Consider the following 22,311-nt stretch of genomic DNA (forward strand, 5'->3'; position numbering starts at 1 on the left):
GTTGTTTCCTAGTAATAACTATTGCTATGTTATCCACTGTGCAGGAATTCATATATTGTAGACAAATTTGTTCTGTTTATAATTTTCTTTATATTTTTAACAATCTAATTTTTTTTTTCTCCCTGTCTCCGTACATTTCACTTTTTCCCAGGTAAAGTTGGTGACTGGAAAAATCATTGTAGTTCAGAATGGTCACTTTGTCAAGCACTATAAATAAACGATGAAGAACTCGACTTTACATTTCTGTAAAGTGATTTGGGATATCATGAGAATGAGAGTTGAAACTTACAAATTTGCTGAGTAATCGTTTATTTTTAAGATTCCATTCTGGCTACATTTTAGGTTGTGAACTGTACTGTAAGGAATAATATTTGTTAAGAATTAATAAGGTTAGGATACTGATATACTGTACTGTATATTAAAACAAATTTCTTTTTTTTATTGCTTCCTATAAAGAATATGATTAGGTCAGAAATGGTCAGGTTGACAAACCCTATAAAGAAAAGCTGAACTCAATCTTACCGTTTCATACAGTGGATTCACAAGAATTCAAGGTTGTAACTTATTAATTTTTTGTTATTTTATTCAGAGTCCATTCTGGTGGCATTTTAGGTTGTGAACTATGCATACTGTAAGGAGTATTTAACAATTAATTTTGTTAGGATATTGATTTATATTGACACAGATTACTTAGTTACATTGCTTCCCATAAAGCAACACTTGTTTCCGTATTCACACTTTAAACCATTTCACCTCTAAACCTTCAATGTCCAATTTGAATGCATCAACAAACAATATGGAGATTGCTGTAGAAGACAGTTTTATATGTAAAAGCCAGCAAATAATCTTGCTCAATAATTTATAAAGGCAATAGTTCCAGGTCCTGACTTTGGGCTTTGGTTCCCTCTGGTGGTTATTTCAGGTTGTGACTTTTTCATTTATTTAATCATTTATTTCCATCTTCTATTGTGCTTATCCTGTACAGGGTCACAGGGGCCTGAAGCCTATCCCAGAAAACTTTGTGCACAAAGCGGGGTACACCCAGGACAGGGTACCAGTCCATCACAGGCAGATGAAATGCATTCAAGTCAGTATGGACCAAAATGTTGAAGGAATGTTTTTCAGCACCTAGGGGAGTGTCCAGACCAGTACTCCCAAGGTGTACCTAATAAATAAGTGTATATTTATCCTTTGACTATGTGGGTGGAGACAAAGTAAATAAGGGCAGAGGACGTTAACTATGTAGGAAAAGGCTGCTGTTGGAAAAGACTGCCACATAAGACTTTTAAAGAGTAAGTCAAGCTGTTTAAATATTTGAATACTTTGTATAGCTTAATGTTAGTTATATATGTTTAAAAAAAATATGTACTGAATTGATTTCTAATTAAAAAAGGATTTTGGTATTTTCTTGTTTAATGCTGGTAGTTCAAGAAAATTTAGTTAGATCATTGGATACATTTAAAGAGTGATTCACATTTATGTTCTTGATATTATGCCGAGTTATAGCTACAGACCTGCCTGTTGATATTTGTATTTGCATACAATAAATCAATTAGTTGCTGCTTTGCTAAAATATCACTAGAGTTTAGCTACAACATTAAAAAAAATGTAGGCTTGAGTGTAATCTCTGATTTACTGTACAGTATATCTATAATCTGAACTGTCAGTGAATGTGCAACACAGAGCTAACATATATGGGCACAAAAGTTTGGTAAAACACAGTCCCATATGTTTTTCTAACCAAGTTACTATAAATCCTTTACATATTTCTGTGTTCCAGAGATTTCTTCCATTCCAATATGGATCAGTTACGTCCAAAGCTTTTTGACTTCCATGGTGTGTCTATGACACATTTTTTCACAGACAACTGGGACAAAGTCCAGAACTTCAAAGCTAAACCAGATGACATTGTTGTTGCCACATACCCTAAAGCAGGTAACTTGCATCAATCAATCAATAAATTATTTATTGATTTATTTATGCTTAATGAATCTGTTTTTAGTTTTTAAATCTGACTTGGTTAGTCTCTGTCTCTGTCTCTCTCTCTCTCTTTATTAGGCACCACTTGGGTCTGCTACATTCTTGACCTACTGTTTTTTCATCAGACATGTCCTGAGCGTGAAAAATCTGTCGCTATCTATGACAGAGTGCCATTTTTGGAGTTGATCTTCCCACTCTATCCTACAGGTCAGAACATCTCCATCAAGACATCTTAATGATTTCACTGTCATTACATTACTCTCACTGACATTCTCACTGACATTCAAAAATGGTGAGAAAAAAAACCCACAATAGGGTTAGAGTGAGCAAAATGCAATGTTACAGTAGGTTACTTATACAACACAAGTTAATTATTCTCCATTAACAGCAGGCCTGAAATAAAGATAAAGAGACTTTATTGTCATTGTAGTGATACAACAAATTTTATTTGTTAGTTCTCAGAGACCAGCAACAATGAAGAAAATTTAAGAATAAAATATAATAAACTGAAGGTGAGTTTGCTCCCTTTGAACCATAGCAGTTTGCCAACAATTACATACTATCTACCCCCATTAAAAAGAGTGTTTTTGGCACCAATATAAATATCAACTCTTTTTTCACATTTCGCGTCATTTAACAACCACCAAATTTTAAATAAAAAAGCCTAAAGCATTTAGAAAAAAGAAATACAATAATCTTGTTAAAAAAAAGTGGTTTTCAAGTGGCCCAAAAGAAGATTTTCTGTCATTGTGATCTGTGATGCAGCATGAGCAGAGGTTGGCTTACTTCACCTGAAACATCACATTAGCACTTGATAGCCTTTACCATGGGTGTCACTAGATCCTGTTTACTGGGGCACATGACAGAGTATTGTTCTGCTGTCCCCAGTAAAAGCTCACATTCATAGAATAATCCTGAGGTATTAAATGGAATGTGTTAACATTTTAGACCCAGTGTACTAATTAATGAATGACACATCATAGTCTTAACTGTTTATAGTTACATTTAATGCTGTCAACCATCCTTTGATGTTCCTGTTAACACTTAGAGACTTCTTTTATTAAAATAAATACAGATCTCTGCAGAGAAAGCATCAGCATGTAGACGTTTACAACTGAGTGCACACACTCGTTAATACAAGAGACAGCCAGGTCAAAAACTAACTTTATTTCTCTATTTAATCCTCTGCTACACAAAATCACTTATTCCAGCATTTACTATTGCTTACATACCATACAAGTAGAATGTTTTCTTACTACACCAGAGCCATGACAGACTGCCTACTACATAGTTGAAATGCTGGCCTACCAAGAACTCCTATAATGGGCCAAATTGGTGGAAATGACTTGGAGCAAGATTAGGACTGTACAGGGGATGTGGCAATAACTCTCAGTCAAGTTCCTGTAATGTGCAAAAGATATTCTATGAATAAATGTGTGTACAGTTGCCACAGACAGGCATGTCTCTTCCATAAGTTGGCAATGAGTTATCCATTGATTTTCAAGTACAGTGGAACCTTGGATTACAAGCATAATGTGTTCCAGAAACAAACTTGTATTCCAAAACATTTGTAAACCAAATCAAATTTTCCCATAAGAAATAATGGAAACTCAAATTATTTGTTTCATTGTTTGTTTGTTCCCCAAAAAATAAATACATAAAAGTAATTAATACAAAATATAAAGTAAATATAAACCAAATTAACCTGCACTTTACCTTTAAAAAAAGTAAAAAATAAATCCGACAGATAGGTGTTTCCGTTTATGCGTGCAGACACTGTGTTTGTGTGTGTTTGTGTACATGTGTGAAGCTATAGTTGAATCAGCCCCTCCCCCTCTCCTCATCTTACACAGTCAACCTTTCTCCTCTCTCATTTAAGTTTCACACAAACACACACACACACACACACACACACACACACTGTTTTATCATAAAAATTAGGTACATCGCAGACCGCATTACTCGAGGTTCCACTGTATATACTCACTAAATGTTAATAGGGATGACAGCAGTGGGTTCTGAGCCGCCGCAGATGGGATTGTTATTCATGGATGTACGGCCTCCTTTAAAAAAATTTTCACTATTCAAATGTTTTACTGCAGCTAAGAGTCTCATCAGCGTACTGTGCTTTGAAGTATTTTGTATATGGGAATTAGTTTTACATCTCCATTTATGAGAAATGCATCACAAGTCCTGGTTTGACTTTCCGCACCAACTATTGCTTTGATTTTCATTTAGTACTATTGTCAGAGCTGATGTTATGGCCAAATAATCAACCTTCTAAAATCAAAATTGAGCAGTATAAAACATTAAAGTAATTGGTTTCCTAAATTAAATAATTGCATAAGGGGTCTTTTTCTTTTCAGCAAAAGTATGTTTTTTAATTTAATTCCCACAGGAACAGACAAGGCAGATACGTTGCCTACCTCTCCTCGCATTATCAAAACTCATCTGCCTGTTCAGTTCCTACCTAAGTCCTTCTGGGAGCAGAACTGCAAGGTACTCTTTAAAATTGTTGTTGTGACGTTTTCTTATTGATGCATAGAGAAAGTATGTCATATTGTCACGATTCCTCAATCGCGTGGCATATTTGCAGGAGGCGAGCTGGCGTTTCAATAAAGGTTTTTATTTAAAGAACACGATAATCCACACCGACATAAATCATATAATAATAATTGTAACTAAAGCTAGACGCCTGACTGCGCTCCAGTCAGGCTATTTATAATAATATATAATTAGCTTACCTCGGTTCAGGTGAATCCTTATGTCACCTGACCGAGGTGCAGTATGGGACACGAAGTCCAACCTAAACAAAACTACAACATAAAAAGAACAAACCCAGGCGCTTTGGCGCCCTCTAGGGGTTAACCATTACACATATGTAACAATACTGACATCAAATATGAAAAAGAGGTTTCCTTGGCCTGCAAAACAGCTTTAGTATTTCTAGGAATGCTGTCAATAAAAAGATTTAAACAATTTGAGGAAGGATACTGAGCCATGTTTTAGGAAAAAAAATTCCCTGATTGATGAGGCATTATTGAGGTTGATATGTGGTTAGTCAGTGCTCCTGAACTTCCATTTAATTTGGTGGTTGGAAGGTTCTTGTCTTTATTCTGGTATTTATCACGATTCTCTACCACTTTTATCATCGTAAAGAATGATAGCAACATAAGGTCAACAGTCCCATAAAATTACCTCATATATATTAGCTTTTAAACAGTCATGCAAAGCAATCTATGGGCCTAAAGGAATTTCACAAGATGCCTGCTCTTACCACCACTAGGGATACCCCACTATAGGTGACAACCTAATTCCCTCACCCTGGACACCTTTGCATTACATGTCAATGGCCCTTGATTAGTGCACGGTTGAGGGCGTTTTCTTTCGTTGGACACCTTTGCACTCCTAAATTTGCAGTGAAGCCCACCCAGAATTTGGGAAATCGAAACAGCCAAGAGTCAGTCGATTTGGTGATTAACTTTAAAGGAACTTGGCAAAAGCGATAATCTCTTAAACAGAATGAGCAGCTTAGCATGACTGAATGTACAGTAACAACACTATTCTTATACTACTATGACACGCAGGTCTTAAATAGGGTAGACTGTGTGCATGCAAAGGTGTGCAGATGAAAGTCAATAATTAGCTGAGATACTCTGGGGAAGTTATTCTGCTACAGCCATGTTAGTACAGTATGATATGCTTAATTCTGGTTAATGTAAAAGTGTCCAGATACACCCCTTCACCATAATTACCATAAATAATTCAGAAGCTATGGGTTACTGTAAATTTGTAATGTATAGTTAATCTATAATAAGTTATGCTTTATAAATAATATAAATATATATACATTTTTAAATATTTTTATATGTATAATTTATTTTTATATTTTTTCTTGTGAAACAAACTCAGCTTTTTTCTGTTTCCAGATTGTTTATGTTGCTCGCAACGCTAAGGACAATGTTGTTTCCTATTTCCACTTTGACAGAATGGAAAAGTTACAACCAGAACCAGGAGACTGGAGCAGTTTCTTACAAAGATTCAAAGAAGGAATGAGTGAGTAACCCTTTTTTTATATATATATATATATATATATATATATATATATATATATATATATATATATATAAATAGTAACACTAATTTTCAAAATTTAGTTCAGTTAAACAGTTTGGGCGTTTTATAGCTACATGCAAACAGAATACTGTCCATATTATCCTAAAGTTGTGAAAGTTATGTGGAAAAAATGGTACAACTCATGTGTATGGTGAATAAAACCCTGCTTCGTTGCAGTATACTAATATTTCTCTATATTGTACTGACAGTGGTGTTTGGCTCCTGGTATGACCATGTAAGTAGATGGTGGGAAAAGAAAAGGACATACTCCAATATCCACTATATATTCTATGAGGATCTGGTGAAGGTAAGACCATAAGTGCCGGTTTTAGTGCACAACAAGAAAAACAGTCCACTTCATTTGCAGCAGTAATACACAAAACTGTGCGTGTGTTTGGATGAAATGTGATGTAAATGACCCAGAAATTTATTTCACCGGCAATCTTAGGGATTCAAAGAGACCGGACACAATACCAAGACAGGCATTTGGCAAAACCAAATGCACTATTAGAAACTCACAAAGAAAACTTAAGAAATGATTGGGGATGCAAAGGAAAGAATGTGAGAAAAAATGGCATGTGAAGAAGGCAAGAAAGTCAGGGTCACGACTGGGGGAGTTTAATAAGAAATAGTTTACTGGAAACTTTGATCTCTTTTTTCTCTTATCCTAATAAAATGTTTTTCATTTTTAAAAGTAGGGAAAAAAGGGCAGCTTACGTAAAAAACTAATTTTCTTATAAATAAACTAAATGCTTATGTTTTTATATTCTTTTTGCAACTGATATGGTCCTCCTTCAGGACACTGGACTTGAGATCAAAAAACTTGGCTCATTTCTTGGTTTATCCACATCCGAAGAAGAGAGGAAGAAGATTGTAGCAGGTGTTCAGTTTGATGTCATGAAGGCGAATCCCATGACTAACCTCAGTGATGATCTAACGCTGGACTTCAGTGTCTCCCAATTTCTGCGTAAAGGTAAGCCTACACAAACACAAGATGTGTGAAGTGATTAGTCCTTGTGGCTTTGCCTACTTCTCACAACATATTTTCAGGTAAAGTCGGTGACTGCAAGAATCACTTCACTGTGGCTCAGAATGAACAGTTTGATGAACACTACAAGCAGAAGATGAAGGGCACAAACTTACAGTTCTGTGAAGAGATATAGATTTGGAAAAATCTAGTTGAAGCACCAATTAGTCAATAGACAATAGTATTAAATCAATATTGATATACAATCTTTTTTTTTTTTTTCTTTAACATAAAAAATGTTATCAGGTTCATGAATGTTACTGTAATGTCAACAGCCTACATTTCTGGAAATGGAAAAATTGTGATGATATTATTATTGTTATTATTATTATTATTAGCAGGCGCTACTGTGACTTCCTAAATGTCTAAATGAGTACTTGGACTTCAGTGTAAATTAGAGCTGTGAATCATTGACCCTAGTGACCTTCGAGTCAATGTTCACTATTATTTATTGTCTCCAACTATTTCTTACAGAATTTTAAGTATAATAAACAGTGAAATGCTGTTCAACTTGTGTTGATTGTTTACATTTCCTGTCTTGTATAATCCAATAATCTTGGGGTAAAAAAAAGTGTCTAGTGCAAGTAATGAGAAAATGTATCTGTTAAGCTTTGAAATTATGGCTCATATAAATGGTCTTAAAGAACATGTCTTGAAGGGCAAAAAAAGCACATGGCTTATTGTGTACCTTGTGAAGACCATAACCACTATAAGTGAAGCTGAATCTCTAACCATAGCAACCAAAAAACTGGTCCGACATTTATTGAGATTTAAGAGAGAGAGAGAAAGAGACTGTGTTGTGTGTCAACTTGAAATCTTTTGATTGTTTTTCGGAATATTTCCAACCACCAGAACAGTGAGAGATGAGTGAAGGATTTTCAGGACTGTGTATGTATCTCTTCAACGCATCCAAAGACTTTGTATAATAAGAGATGTTCAGCATCCTGCTGCACACATTGAAGGATCTAAGCTTCATCAGGAAATAAGGTCTGCTCAATTTTTTCTTATACACAGCGTGTTCCTCTAGTCCAATCTGCTGTTCAACACATACAGTAAGTACTTATAGTTGTCCACAACCACAACAGTCTTCCTATTTTTCCTTATTTGACTCACCTTGTGGTAAAAATAGTTCCTTGCATCCTTGAATACATCAAGAATTCTGGTTCCCCTGACACAGCTTTTTCGGACTTGCTTTCCATCATGGATCTACCCCAACTCGATTTTCCTTGAACACTTTGTAGTATTTCTTTCATAGCTTGCTTTTTTTGTGGGTCTACTTTCTTTTGCAGTTTCCTCATCATGGTTTCCATGAGTCAGAGCTGAGCAACACAGGTCTGTGTGTGTGTGCCAGGGGGTGGAGAGTGGGGGACCAAGCTTTAACAAAAGTTCATGTTTATAAGAATATGCTTGAGGGATTTCACCTGTGGGCCAATGGTTTAGTGTTTTTAAGGTCTTGAGTTTGGATTTTAATAATCCAAGTTCAATCAAAAGTCTGTTCTAGTCAACACAGGCCCAAGTTACCTGATGAGCAATTGTCATCATACATGATCAGATTTGTGCTTCATTACTGATATAGTAACTTCCTCGTCATACTGAACTTTCATCCTCATAGCACACAGTATGACTGCAAATCAATGCCTGCTATATTTATCTGATATCACCCAAGTTGAGGATGAGTTGAGTCTGGTTCTTCTTGGGGCTTCTTCCTATTGATATCTCAGGGAGTTTTTCCCATGCCACCACTTCCATATACAGTGGTGTGAAAAACTATTTGCCCCCTTCCTGATTTCTTATTCTTTTGCATGTTTGTCAGACAAATTGTTTCTGATCATCAAACACATTTAACTATTAGTCAAAGATAACACAAGTAAACACAAAATGCAGTTTTTAAATGATGGTTTTTATTATTTAGGGAGAAAAAAAATCCAAACCTACATGGCTCTGTGTGAAAAAGTAATTGCCCCCTGAACCTAATAACTGGTTGGGCCACCCTTAGCAGCAATAACTGCAATCAAGCGTTTGCGATAACTTGCAACAAGTCTTTTACAGCGCTCTGGAGGAATTTTGGTCCACTCATCTTTGCAGAATTGTTGTAATTCAGCTTTATTTGAAGGTTTTCTAGCATGAACCGCCTTTTTAAGGTCATGCCACAACATCTCAATAGGATTCAGGTCAGGACTTTGACTAGGCCACTCCAAAGTCTTCATTTTGTTTTTCTTCAGCCATTCAGAGGTGGATTTGCTGGTGTGTTTTGGGTCATTGTCCTGCTGCAGCACCCAAGATCGCTTCAGCTTGAGTTGACGAACAGATGGCCGGACATTCTCCTTCAGGATTTTTTGGTAGACAGTAGAATTCATGGTTCCATCTATCACAGCAAGCCTTCCAGGTCCTGAAGCAGCAAAACAACCCCAGACCATCACACTACCACCACCATATTTTACTGTTGGTATGATGTTCTTTTTCTGAAATGCTGTGTTACTTTTACGCCAGATGTAACAGGACACGCACCTTCCAAAAAGTTCAACTTTTGTCTCGTCGGTCCACAAGGTATTTTCCCAAAAGTCTTGGCAATCATTGAGATGTTTTTTAGCAAAATTGAGACGAGCCTTAATGTTCTTTTTGCTTAAAAGTGGTTTGCGCCTTGGAAATCTGCCATGCAGGCCGTTTTTTCCCAGTCTCTTTCTTATGGTGAAGTCGTGAACACTGACCTTAATTACGGCAAGTGAGGCCTGCAGTTCTTTAGATGTTGTCCTGGGGTCTTTGTGGCCTCTCTGATGAGTTGTCTCTGCGCTCTTGGGGTAATTTTGGTCGGCCGGCCACTCCTGGGAAGGTTCACCACTGTTCCATGTTTTTGCCATTTGTGGATAATGGCTCTCACTGTGGTTTGCTGGAGTCCCAAAGCTTTAGAAATGGCTTTATAACCTTTACCAGACTGATACTTCTCAATTACTTTTGTTCTTATTTGTTCCTGAATTTCTTTGGATCTTGGCATGATGTCTAGCTTTTGAGGTGCTTTTGGTCTACTTCTCTGTGTCAGGTAGCTTCTATTTAAGTGATTTCTTGATTGAATCAGGTGTGGCAGTAATCAGGCCTAGGGGTGACTAAAAAAAAGTCATTGAAATTGAACTTACGTGTGATAAACCACAGTTATTTTTTAACAAGGGGGACAATCACTTTTTCACACAGGGCCATGTAGGTTTGGATTTTTTTTCTCTCTAAATAATAAAAACCATCATTTAAAAACTGCATTTTGTGTTCAATTATGTTATCTTTGACTAATAGTTAACGGTTTTTGACAAACATGCAAAAGAATAAGAAATCAGGAAGGGGGCAAATAGTTTTTCACACCACTGTATATAAATGATCTTACAAATGGCTACTATAAATACTAAATGCCAGGTATGCTACTCCCATAGGCCCTGTTAATGACCAGTTCAATCCAGATTACTTTTACCACATTACCGTAATACTTATAATTATGCAGGGATATTTCACTGGTAATATCTGGTTTACCGTAATATATGTTATACTGGCGCAAATATGTTATACTGGTGCATGGACAACTCCACGCACATCACATTTACACTACATGTTTACGTTTAGATTCTGGACCATTGCACAAAGACACTTTAATAACCATTGCACAAAGTCACTTTTTCTATGCATATTTGCACACCATTATAGTTCTATTTGTACAGTATATTTCTACTTTCAGTTTCTTTTTTTAGTTCTATTTTTTCTAGTAAAATTTTATTTTATTTTTTATTTAAATTTTTTACCATATTTATTCTATTGATATTTATTACTTATTATAAGCTTCAATTCTCTTTTTAAGGTCACTGGCAGTCGTGTAAGCATTTCACTACATTTCGTACTGTGTATGACTGTGTATATGACAAATAAAATTTGAATTTGAAATCTCCACTTTGGTTAGTTTCAAGCGCTTTTTTTTACCTTTTTGATATCTAAAAAAAACTTAGAACCAAAGACAACTTGCCGACGACAGTGAAAGAGGGACGACAGAAAGAAACAGCGGCAAGCGACATTTTTATGTTCACGTCACATTACATGCAGCATCACGGTTCTTCTGTTGAGATTGACAGTTATTCCAACGTCCTGACAATGGTGTACTCCCGTGGATGTGAAATCTTCTCGTGCAAAATATAAGGTCCCTAACTTTTTTAGGGTTGGCTAATTAACGTTGATCTTGCAAGTGGAGAAAGTCAGCAAACTTTTGTCTAACTTTTACCTTAAACTTTACTGTTATGCTAGCTAGTTAGCAAAGTGGACAAGAACATATTTAGCTGTTATTTTTGTGGCAAGTCGCTTACGACGCTTTTCAGGAAAGCTTGGAGTGAGATTCTGAAATCCCCTATGCGTATGCAGCCATTTTGTTCAACACTAAGCATACAGTACATCCTACTATGTATTAAGATGTAAAATACATTAAGACGTGTTTTTTTTTCAATTGGTAATGACTGGCACAAAAAAAAAAAACTACATGCTCTCCAGCAGCTCCATATACTGTAGGCCAGCAGGGGCGTGGCACAGGACCCACGATTTAGATTCATAAGTACGCTCAGGGGCTAACACACTTGATTAAGGTCATGTCCACAGGTAGCCGGCTATTTTTAAAAACTAAGATTTTTCTCTGCGGGTTTCGCCATTCGTCCACACGCGAACGCAGTTTTATGGAAGTATATTAGTGCCAAAATTCTTCAAAGCAAAATAGCAGGTTGAATTACATGAACTGAAAAAAACGTGTTGCAATAAAAAAAATTAATTTTTCTGCATTGCAATTTAATCTGAATTGAAAAAATCCGTAGAGCATTTACAAAGTTTGAAATTTTTGCCACTGCAATTTATTGTGGTTGTATATTTCAAGTGAAAATGTAATTCAAGCATTTAAAATTCAATACAAAAATATTCAAGTTACTTAATTGCAGTTCAAAAATATTTTCAAGTGTTAAAAATACAATCTTCATTATTTTTTAATCTTAAATATTCAGGTAATAAAATTCAGATCGCTAAAATTCAGGTCTTCACATCCGGGATATCACAGGAAGAGCAGTGGAGAGCCGATTGCTGCTGTTCGTGCCGCAGTGTACTTTAAAGTGTGCTTCCTGCTCCCTGTGCAGTCTACTTCTCAAACACTACTTACCGATCGGAACGCAGCACTCTTAACTACAGGATGGGTTGCCAGTTGCACAATAAACGGTTAAAATGACCCCTCTGCCGTAAACGCTATACTATATTCAAAGCAAATTCCAGATATCCAGCAGCATTGGAGACAATAACAGTAAGACAGGTTCAAACATTGTAAATGCTCTACGGATTTTTTAAAATTCTGATTAAATTGCAATGCAGAAAAATTCAAACATTTTTATTGCAACAGGGTTTTATTTTTCAGTTCATATAATTCAACCTGCTATTTTGCTTTGAAGAATTTTGGCACTAATATACTTCCATACAGTTTTGGTCGTTGAAAAAATGTTTGGAAAACTTTGTCCAAAGTGAAGATTTTCCAAAACTCCGTTTTCAGTGGTGTTGTGTGGACAAGGGAAACGGAGATTTTGACTTGTTGTAACGGCACCTCGTGCTGATGATGTAATTGTCTGTGTGCTAGTCTCCTTGATTTGATGTCAGCCTTGTTGGATATTTTCTGCAGTGGTGGACGTACGTACAGTAACTAGATTTATTTTATTTTTTTTTACATTTTTATACAGTTCCTCACACATTATGTTAATGATTGAACAGATGTGCCTGAATGTACTATATGCTCACCGCTGCGATATACTGTACAAAACACCAATGATACAGACCCCGCAGACAGCGACAGCTGTTTCGGACAAACCCCTTGGACAGCGCAACAGGTAATGACATTTTGTCTCGGCTTCTGATTGGCCCCCTGTTGATTAAGGAGGCTCCTAACAGCACTTAACAGCGCGTTTTGCGCTTTCATGTGGACAAAGATATTTTAACGTAGGTCGCAGAAATACCCGGCTACGTGTGGACATGGCCTAAAGAGAATACAACAAAACACATGTGAAATGCAGCAGTCATGCAGGAGCTATGAAACAAAGAGAATGTATGAGGGATCCTGCATACACTCATATTGCTCAATCAAGTCACAAAATAACAACAGAGATAAACAGATTTAAAAAAATAAATATATAATTGAACTGTAGTCAAATAAAGTGACACTAGGAATGAAGAATACTGAAAAATAAGGAAAGCAAAAAGGAACAGTGATATTATTATTATTAATAATAATAATAATAATAATAACCACAGCATTACTAGCCTACTACTACTACTAATGATAATAGTAAATGGAGAAAGGACAGTTGAAGAAAAATCCTGAATTATACAAAGGGAAAGAAAAGGAAAATAAAAATATGAAAAATAAAGTGGGATTGTGCTGCATGTACGATTTGTGAATCTCTATGTCTTTCTCTCTCGTACACACACATTCTTTCTCAATCATGTTGGTTAGCCTTTGATAGTTCTTATGAATGTGAATTTAAGTTAAAAATAAAAGCAGTTTATCACAGAGTCGTCCGAAATTAGTGGGAACTTAGTGATTTTGCTCACATATTCAAAAGACAATAGTTTTGGATATGAAAGTGTCAAATTCTAAGTGTGGCAAGAGAGCATGGGAAGATGAGTAATTGTGTGTGTCTCACGCTTAATGCGTCAGAGTTGGCAGCTTTGTGTACGACAGTGGTTCTCAAAGTGTGGGGCGCGCCCCATTATTGAGGAATACAGACATGACAGGTGGGGCACAATGAACAGGAGGGAATTAGTGGAAAATAATAGGAAAGTACCTATTCTAATTCATGCTTTTATTTATTGACAATAAAGATCGGACACTCGAAACTAAACAATCACACGCAAAGAAATGGATCATTAATACAAGGAAATTCAAAATAACATCAGAGAAAAAGTGGAACTATAGTGCAACAATAACGGTTTAACGTCGGCATCTTAATTGCAGAGGAACAATATATAAGGAAACATTTGGTATTATATATGTAATTTCATTTATTCCAATGTGTATGCTGATGTTTCTGTATTTTTGTTGAAAATTAATATTTTATCAGCCAGTACTAGTCTTTCAGCATTTCTAGTTTCCAGTGTGGCAACAAAGTTGCTTTTTAATCCTTCAGGCACTGAACAGAAGGGAAGATCAATATCGTTCTACGCTTTTTGTTGGTGTGCGGCATTTTGCAATTTTGAATTTAAGGCAGATGTAGCTTAAAGACAATGTAGAGAGGAAATATATTTGAGTATCTTATTTACGGGTTTATTTACGCAGCTATTGAATTCGGAGATGCGAATATAAAACTAACTTTACCGTGGACACAAACCGGGTCAGTAGCGTACTGTATGTAGTGGGTGTAATAACGTCAATGGATACATTCGTTACATGGACCACAAAAAAGCAGGTGATTCAGCACTATCGGCCTAATCAACCAAAAAGCCAGCCGAAAGAAAACATGATGAAGCCTATGTTGCACTTGGATTCATGGTGGGGATGGTGGGGCAGAGGAGAGACCCATGTGTGTTTTTTGTCTTAAACTGCTGGCAGCAGACAGCACGAGACCCAACAAAGTAGGAACTTTAGAGACAACACACCCCAGTCACGTTAAAGGGGTCATCCAGTCCCAATTTTTCATAAGTTAATATGATTAATTCTCTTTGTCTTTATGTTACAGGTAATGGTCATGAACAACTTTTTTTTTTCTCAGTAAATGTTGGCTTGTGAGTTATGCGTGTTAACTATGCAGTGCTACTTAAACAGTTATATTGACCGTAGGTCACGGCAAGATAAATGTGTCTAGCAGGGGTAAAAGGACACCTAAAAAATTTGTTGTAATGTATGTTAGTAAATAATTATTGTTTAAATTCAGCGACCAGTGCATGAATTACTAACAAAACATTGAAAGTACATCTGCGGTTTAGCCAAAACAATTTAAAATAATTTTACATGACTTCTTAATCATTGACAGACACCGTTATTAACCATCTAACGTTACAAAGGTAAGCATAATATAGTTTTCCGACTACGTACACAGTTTGCAACTAGACAATCACCTTAATACATTGTTTATTATAAACGTGCGATTAGGAATTACATACAGACGGATGTACATAGAGATAACGACATAACCATGTTCTATGAGAGTGTAAGTTAACTTACACTCCGCATTTATCGTGATTATTAGAAAAGGCGATCTGCAAAGATTCATAGAAAAAGAAATTACACTTACCGAGCCTGGTGAAGATGAAGCAGGAACACGAAGCGTTAGTACAGATCCTTTTTTTAGGAGCAGCTTACTAGCAAAACCTGCTTTATATTGACCCTCATTAATAAAGCAGTTTGGTGAAAAATGATTAGCGCAAACTTAAATGCATTTAGGTAGATCGGCGGGGACGTTAGCTTTAAAAACAAAATTCAGCCACTGCGTCCTCAGCGGCTCAGATGTCGGTAGTAAATGACGACTGCTGTGTTCGCTATTACACCCAACAACTGTACACCACACTCGCTTAGGCGGCATTTTGCTCCAGTGTCGAAACAATGGCCGACAGCTTTCTTCTCACTCGGGTCGGGTCTTTGCTAAAACATCAGTGTCAATCAACTATAGTAGGAGCGGCCTCTGTCGGTGTGGCGTCACATCAACAGGCATTTGAGATTGGCCTGATTTCAGAAGGGGCATCTTATTTTAATAAATGAAAAGAAAACCACTGGGCGGCTCTTTATCATTGTAGAGTGGTTGTGTACACACTCTTCTAACACACATTTCAGTCCAAACAGCTTGAAAAAGTGCATGTAGGACCGTATGACCCCTTTAATAAGCTACTCGACTTCTTTGAAAAAAAGCTCTAGATAAGTGGCGAAGTAAGTCTGTTATAACAATTGCACGTGTATTTTATCTGTTTTGAACTTGGTGTTATTTGATCTTATTGGATTTTGAAAGTTAAGTTGCACAACGTAGTGTTTTTGTATAATTATTTATTTTAATGTGTGTGTAATGCGCTCAAATGCACCCCTGCCACTAATTGCCCCCCCCCAACATAATCTCTATCAAATATATGAGGACACCACAATCAGAAATTCATATTATTATTATTATTATTATTATTATTATTATCAAATATATAATTACTATTATAATTAACACTAGGCAAGTGACAAATTAATACATAAAATTAAGACACATAATACAAATTCTCATAAAATGTTTATTTTGTGGCACATTTATTTTGCAGGGTTTTGTCATGTAATACAAAAATGTTTACAATAAATAAATACAGTATTGTTTATGATGAAAAATTACATAAAATTATTTTATTATAAAAGAAGCAATATAAAAATATACAAGTTGTATATGAAAAAAAAAAAATTATATATATATTTTTCCCTATACAACATGTCTTTTTTATATTGCTTATTTTATAATCAAATTCGTTTGGTGCAATTTGTTATTTGTAAATTATAAACCTATGAATTTATGTTATAATATAATATTTAATAGAAATGATGTAGAAGGGGGCAATTCGTGGCAGGGAGGCATTTTAGCGCATAACAGTGTGCCTTAGTTTTGGCTTTAGACTTAGTGTGCCTTAAAAATACCTTATTTTAGTTTTTGCATCTGAGAAAAGCCTTTAAAATAAGAATGTATAGTACTTTAATGCACTTACGGTAATTCATCTCAGTCAACTTTAAGCTATTTCTATTTCTATATATTGAATAATGACAATGTTTATTTTTGATAAAATGCTGTATGCTTTTTAAAAATAAAAGTACTGTATATTTTTCTAAAAAGAAAACCAATTAATCTTTGTTTCTCCTATATATTTTACATTGCTGTTTAATTAAGATTTTTTTTTTTTCAGATTACTCGATTAATCGATTACATTTTTGCTAGAATACTCAATTACTAAAATAGCTACAGCCCTAGACTCATTACTGGATATGTAATGTATCTGCTCCGGTTAATGTTACCGTTACTGTCGAGATTGACACTTTTAGATGTGGAGCGGCTAGGTGTCAATGCCAGTGTCAGGATACTTAAGACTTGGTAGCTCACTTGAAGGAGCATATTGTAGGTGGACATGCCGTGAGCTGTACAGTGAAAGGGTGCTCAAATAGTTTCAAGGTCAAATTTGCCTTTACAGCCCACATGCCATGTCACATATATCAGACAGCACCGTAAGTGACTTTTTTAGAGAATCTGTTTCTCAGTCATCATCTGTTCCAATTGAATTAGATGACTTGGGCCATCAAGTGTGTGATGCAGGCACAGAGCATGGCACAGAGGTAAAAAGTGACACATACTGTAATTGTCAGATGAGGAAATCACCAAAGTTTGTCTGTCAAGACATTTGATCTGTTCTCTGTAAGTCATACACGACGAATGAGAACAGCACAGTATAAAATCTTTGTACGAAAAGATGAAAACAGGACACATAGGTTTGCTCATTGTGTGCCCATCAGAGAGACTTAGAACTGTTTGTTAGAATCTGATCTGTGACAGAAGTGTGTGTAAGGAGAGCACCAGACTCCTGTGTACTCCTGTGTTCCAAGTGACATTAGTGGTCAATTATTCAAATCCAAAAAATGTTTCTTTAAAACTCATCCTGTAGCAAGCTAGTACAGTGGTACCTCAACATATGCTAAAATTTACCTGACACTGCAAGAATTTTGCCTCGGCATACATAGCATTTTTAGCATACGAGCGAATGAATCGAGCCAAACCAAATGCTGGCATGTAGATCTGGGAAAAGCAAAGTGAAGGGAGTTTACATATTCAGTTTTTTTGTATTTTGTGCTAGATTTAGTGATGACATAGCACCATTGGTCACCAGAATGTTAGCAAGCACAGTAGCAAGAAGAAAAGGGAGACACTTTCAGTTTCGTTTTTTGAAGTAGCCGCTTGCCAGGAGGAATTGTATATTAAGGTTAAATGAGGGGTAATCTCTATCTGTTTTTAAAACGTTTTGATATTTTTAATTATAATGTTGGAAATTGGTATAATTGTTTATGTACTATGTTAGGATGGCCGGAACGTATTTTCTGCATTGACATAATTTTGTTTGGGAAAACTGTGCTTCGTAATACAAGATTTTTCCTTAGGAACCTTTTACGAAACGGATTAAATTCATTTGCCGAGGTACCACTGTACTATACCAAGACGCCTTTAAAGTTAGGTTTACCCTTTGGGTTCTGCAAAGACAAGACATAAAATCTTAGCTGTTTATGCACTTGTAGCTAAATTGCCACTTTATGTATGGTCTGAAACAGACCACATGTCACTTGTTTTGCTTTGTAAAGAGAAAGATTTTTGGGCAAGCTAAGGTGTTCTGAATTACTAGCAGCCTTGGAATTGGATTAGAATGGAATTTACCTTGTTTTACATTGCTGAAGATAATTTGGACTCTCACTGCATTGAAGGCTTCTTTAAAAATTTCAATCACTTACCATTTTTGTAGATACTGCCTTAAAAACAGGTTGTAGTTTTAGGTAGGTTACCCAAATCTGTGTGGACCAGACACACAACTGAGAACCTCCAGACTGAAGATACACCCGATGTGGAAGAAGTAAAGTTCAGCCCGATTTGCCACCTTGTTTGTAATTTTCTAAGGCTGCTGCTTTTCATTATTGGTGACAGAGTGTAAAATGGAGCAGATGATGTGTGGCAGTTGACTCTGCAGCTAAAGACATTGCGGACAATGTGCTCAGAAAATCTCTGTGCCTCACATTGCATATCTTAATGTTCTTATTCAACAATATTTAAAATAAAGAAGAAAAACCTAGAAAACCTAAAGAAAAGCCTCATTACTTGCATCCTTATTCAGCACTGATTCTGAACTTTGGCCCACTGACCAAACTGTAAACAATAGGCTTTGAAATTAAGCGCAGTTATTTTAAGACGTGTGCAAGGACTTTGAAGAATTTCAAAAGACTTATGCTTTACTTCATCTGAAAGACATCAGATGTTCAAGGCGCATCTTTCAGCAGGATCAGTGGGTCAAAATGTATTGGAAGTTAAAGATGGTTCTCCCTGTTACACAGTACTACATAGGAAACATATTCAATATGCAGTCAGACCATTTGGTTTCACTGAAACCAACACAAATGTCACAGTAGAAGTACAAGCGGGAGTCAGAAGAGTATGACAGACAAAAACCCTGTCAATCAAAGGACACGTTTGGCAGCATGAAGCGGGACATAAAATTTATCCCAGTGAGTGAGACACCAGAAAGCCAAAAGGAGAAGAAGGATTAATGTGAATGTGCTTAGTAACCAGACTTACTTCAACCCAGACAAGGTAAAGACTCTAATGAAGTGCACCTACTGTACTACTCCCAATGTAAAGAGATAAACAAGAAAACAGATCTGAACTATCTCATGGAAAAGTGGCCTTTTCTGTTTCAGGAGACTGACATGACAATTCGTTTCCAAGCGCTTATTGGGGTATTACTACTTTCCTCACAAGTGTAGAAAAAGAGGGAAATCGTCTTCTGGACTTTATGAGGACCACAGACGGGTAAACGTTACAACGCTGAAAATTCTAAAAGGACAATTAGAGGGCTGCTCAGAAGATGTTAAGGATATGGTGTGCCTTTTTCTCTCCTATTTTGACAAAAAAGAAAAGAATCTCTTCCACTACATAAAAAAAAACATTCCTGGCAACAGAAGTACAAGTGGAAAGCTGGCCTGTGCATCATTGTAGGCAGTGAATTAATATTTTGTTTAACTGAAGTTAATTTAAGAATATATTACTGTACATGAAATCAGTGTCACTTTATGAAATTCTCATTGTTGTTCTTCATGCAGTGGTACTTTGTCCATGACAAGTGTCGAAGATCTTTTTAAGTTTGATCTTCCCCATCCACTATCCAGTTCATCTGAGCTCCTCACATGAGTTTCATTTTTTTATAAAATAAAATGTTTTTATTTCTTGCCTCAGAACAAAACACTGTATATGGTGGTTTCTTTAACGTCAATACTGAAAAAGGCACAAAATGTTGAAACTAAGAAAAACAAGAAGCAACTTTCTATGAACACAAGAGTTCTCACATCTCACACCTCACTCAGTGTTCCGGTTCCAGAACACCATATCATGTCAGTATGAATGAATTTCTGTCGGACCGTCTTCAGTCAAGTCTAATCCCACTGACAAATTAAGCTATTTTTACATGTTTTTTGAAACTGTGCATTCTTTGAAGCCGTGTCTGTGTGTAGGATTTATGATCAAGCACTGCATCATCTAACTTTTGGTTTGTTTCTTTTTTCTGGCTGCAGAAAGGATCATTTCAGTCCACAGCATACACCTGATGGACAACTTGTGAGTCTACAATGAGAGATAACACCCGCCCAGAGTTCCAGTTTTTGAATTTGTTCCATGTCTGAATGAGACTCCCAGCTGTCTTCAGTCACCTCTGGACCAATTGACTTGGGGACCAGAGAAGTCAAGACACATTAGAGGTAAGCTGGGGTAACGTTTAATGTAGCAAATAATAAGTAGATGTAAGCACGATTTAAACATCTTACAGTTCATCATTTACAGAAGAAATCAGCACTGCAGTATAGTTGTAAATTGTCTGATTGCTTTAGTGAAGGTATTTACGTATTTAGTGCTGAATATGTCTGTTTCTGTCTCTTTTTTTATACCTATCAGTAAAAAGCGACTTGGAAAAACTACAGTACTGTAATTTACAGTATATTGTAATATACAGTGTATATTGCAGAGAGCTATAAGATATTTCTGTTGACTTCTTTCATTATATCACAACTTTGCTTTGTTTCTGTTTTCTGGCTGCAGAGAGATCATGCAAGTCCACAGCATACACCTGAGGGACAACATTTCTGAGTCTTAAAACAGAATTGATGACAGCACCTTCCCAAAGTTCCAGTTCCTGAACATCGTTCCGTGTCTGTATTAGATTCCAGACTTCAATCAAATTTGGATGCATTGACTTGGATATCAGTGACGGTAAGACAAATTAGAGGTGAGTCATATCATAGTTTTGTGTAGAAAACAGTAGGTAGAATTTCCTCAAGACATCATTTTCATCAGACATGGACGACACCAGCACTTTGCAGTTTAGTTGTGGATTGTCTGACTGTTTGAGTGGAGGTATCTATGTATTTAGGCTACTTCTGATGGTGCATACAGTATGTCAGTTTTTATAGTTTTCCATCATACTGTAAAACTATATACCAGAGAGATAGTTTCTTTTACGTATAGTTTATTGGAACTATGTATAGTTTAAAGTTGTTGAAACGCTTATCCCACATGATGTAAGGCTGCGTTCAAAACCTCCTTTTGAGTCATCATTTGTTTTTAAATGTCTTAAAGTGCCCTAATTATGCCATTTTAAAGGTTGCTAATATTGCTTAATGAGTCCCTTAAAACAGGTTTACATGTATGCAAGGTCAAAAAACACTTTAGTTTTCTCCAAAAATAGATTTGATTTTACCCCATTTCTAAATGATTCGTAAATGACTCGTGTGAAGCAGTTCGAAAATTCAGTCTATCTGAACCCCTCCTTTTCGTGAGCCCTCACTGCTGTGATTGGTCAGATGGTGCGATGATTTATGACTGGTTAACCGCTACAGAGTGTGTCGGAAAACGAAACGCCCATAACCATAACTGAACGACAGCTCTGGAGACCGGTCAATACATAGAAAAGATGGCGTCGGTTTTACACTGTAACGACCAGCTAATTTTATATTTACTGTGGCGAGAGGTCTTTTATCTTTGTGTCGGTGTTGTGTTAAAAGGCCGGTGAGCAAAAAGAACAAAAACAAACAAGTAGATAAAGCAAACGTGTATTATACAAAACTAAATTAAGTAAATGAAAAAGGTGCACCACAACCAAACAAAGATATAAACAATATTTACAAACTATATATAATAAACGGTATGTGTATGTGTGCGAGTGAGTGGAAAATGTCAGAAGTCCGTGTTGATTGTACAGTAATATGTGTATTAGAGGAGCATAGTTCGGTCTTAGGGTTAATGAAGTCTGAAAGGCTGATGACGGGGAATATGTCCAGTCAAAAATAATCCGGGTAAAATACTCTTCGAAAGAAAATAATCCACAACAATCTCTCCTTGTCCGTTTCCTTACTCTTTGCGCGTGTTTGTGTGATGCGCAAAGTGCGTATGCTCTGT

General features: G+C 36.2%; 1 protein-coding gene across 3 annotated transcripts; it reads left to right on the forward strand.

Moving 5' to 3' along the window:
• The first annotated feature begins 1,227 nt into the window (after window positions 1-1,227).
• Window positions 1,228-21,136, forward strand: LOC128530119 (cytosolic sulfotransferase 2-like). Of its 3 annotated transcripts, XR_008361108.1 has the most exons (9): window positions 1,228-1,292; window positions 1,781-1,935; window positions 2,059-2,187; window positions 4,379-4,479; window positions 5,910-6,036; window positions 6,306-6,403; window positions 6,895-7,069; window positions 20,436-20,618; window positions 20,956-21,136. XR_008361108.1 is itself a non-coding variant. In XM_053503843.1 (8 exons), exons 2-8 carry the CDS (start codon window positions 1,800-1,802, stop codon window positions 20,480-20,482), a joined length of 813 nt encoding a protein of 270 aa, XP_053359818.1. In that variant the 5' UTR covers window positions 1,228-1,292; window positions 1,781-1,799; the 3' UTR covers window positions 20,483-20,746. The 3 variants fall into 3 exon arrangements, 2 of the variants coding, with proteins under 2 accessions (XP_053359818.1, XP_053359817.1); XM_053503843.1 differs by lacking the exon at window positions 20,956-21,136 and having other exon boundaries at window positions 20,436-20,746; XM_053503842.1 differs by lacking the exons at window positions 20,436-20,618; window positions 20,956-21,136 and adding an exon at window positions 7,147-7,711.
• Window positions 21,137-22,311: the final 1,175 nt, after the last annotated feature.

This window comes from Clarias gariepinus, chromosome 9, assembly GCF_024256425.1.
Source record: "Clarias gariepinus isolate MV-2021 ecotype Netherlands chromosome 9, CGAR_prim_01v2, whole genome shotgun sequence".
NCBI classification, from domain to species: domain Eukaryota; kingdom Metazoa; phylum Chordata; class Actinopteri; order Siluriformes; family Clariidae; genus Clarias; species Clarias gariepinus.

What these genes read in the sequence shown, in the direction of transcription:
- LOC128530119 (XM_053503842.1), top strand. Translation starts at nt 1,800, where the DNA reads ATGGATCAGTTACGTCCAAAGCTTTTTGACTTCCATGGTGTGTCTATG. An exon ending in TCTATGAGGATCTGGTGAAG is followed by an intron (nt 6,404 to 6,894) that starts GTAAGACCATAA and finishes GTCCTCCTTCAG; the next exon opens with GACACTGGACTTGAGATCAA. An exon ending in CTCCCAATTTCTGCGTAAAG is followed by an intron (nt 7,070 to 7,146) that starts GTAAGCCTACAC and finishes ACATATTTTCAG; the next exon opens with GTAAAGTCGGTGACTGCAAG.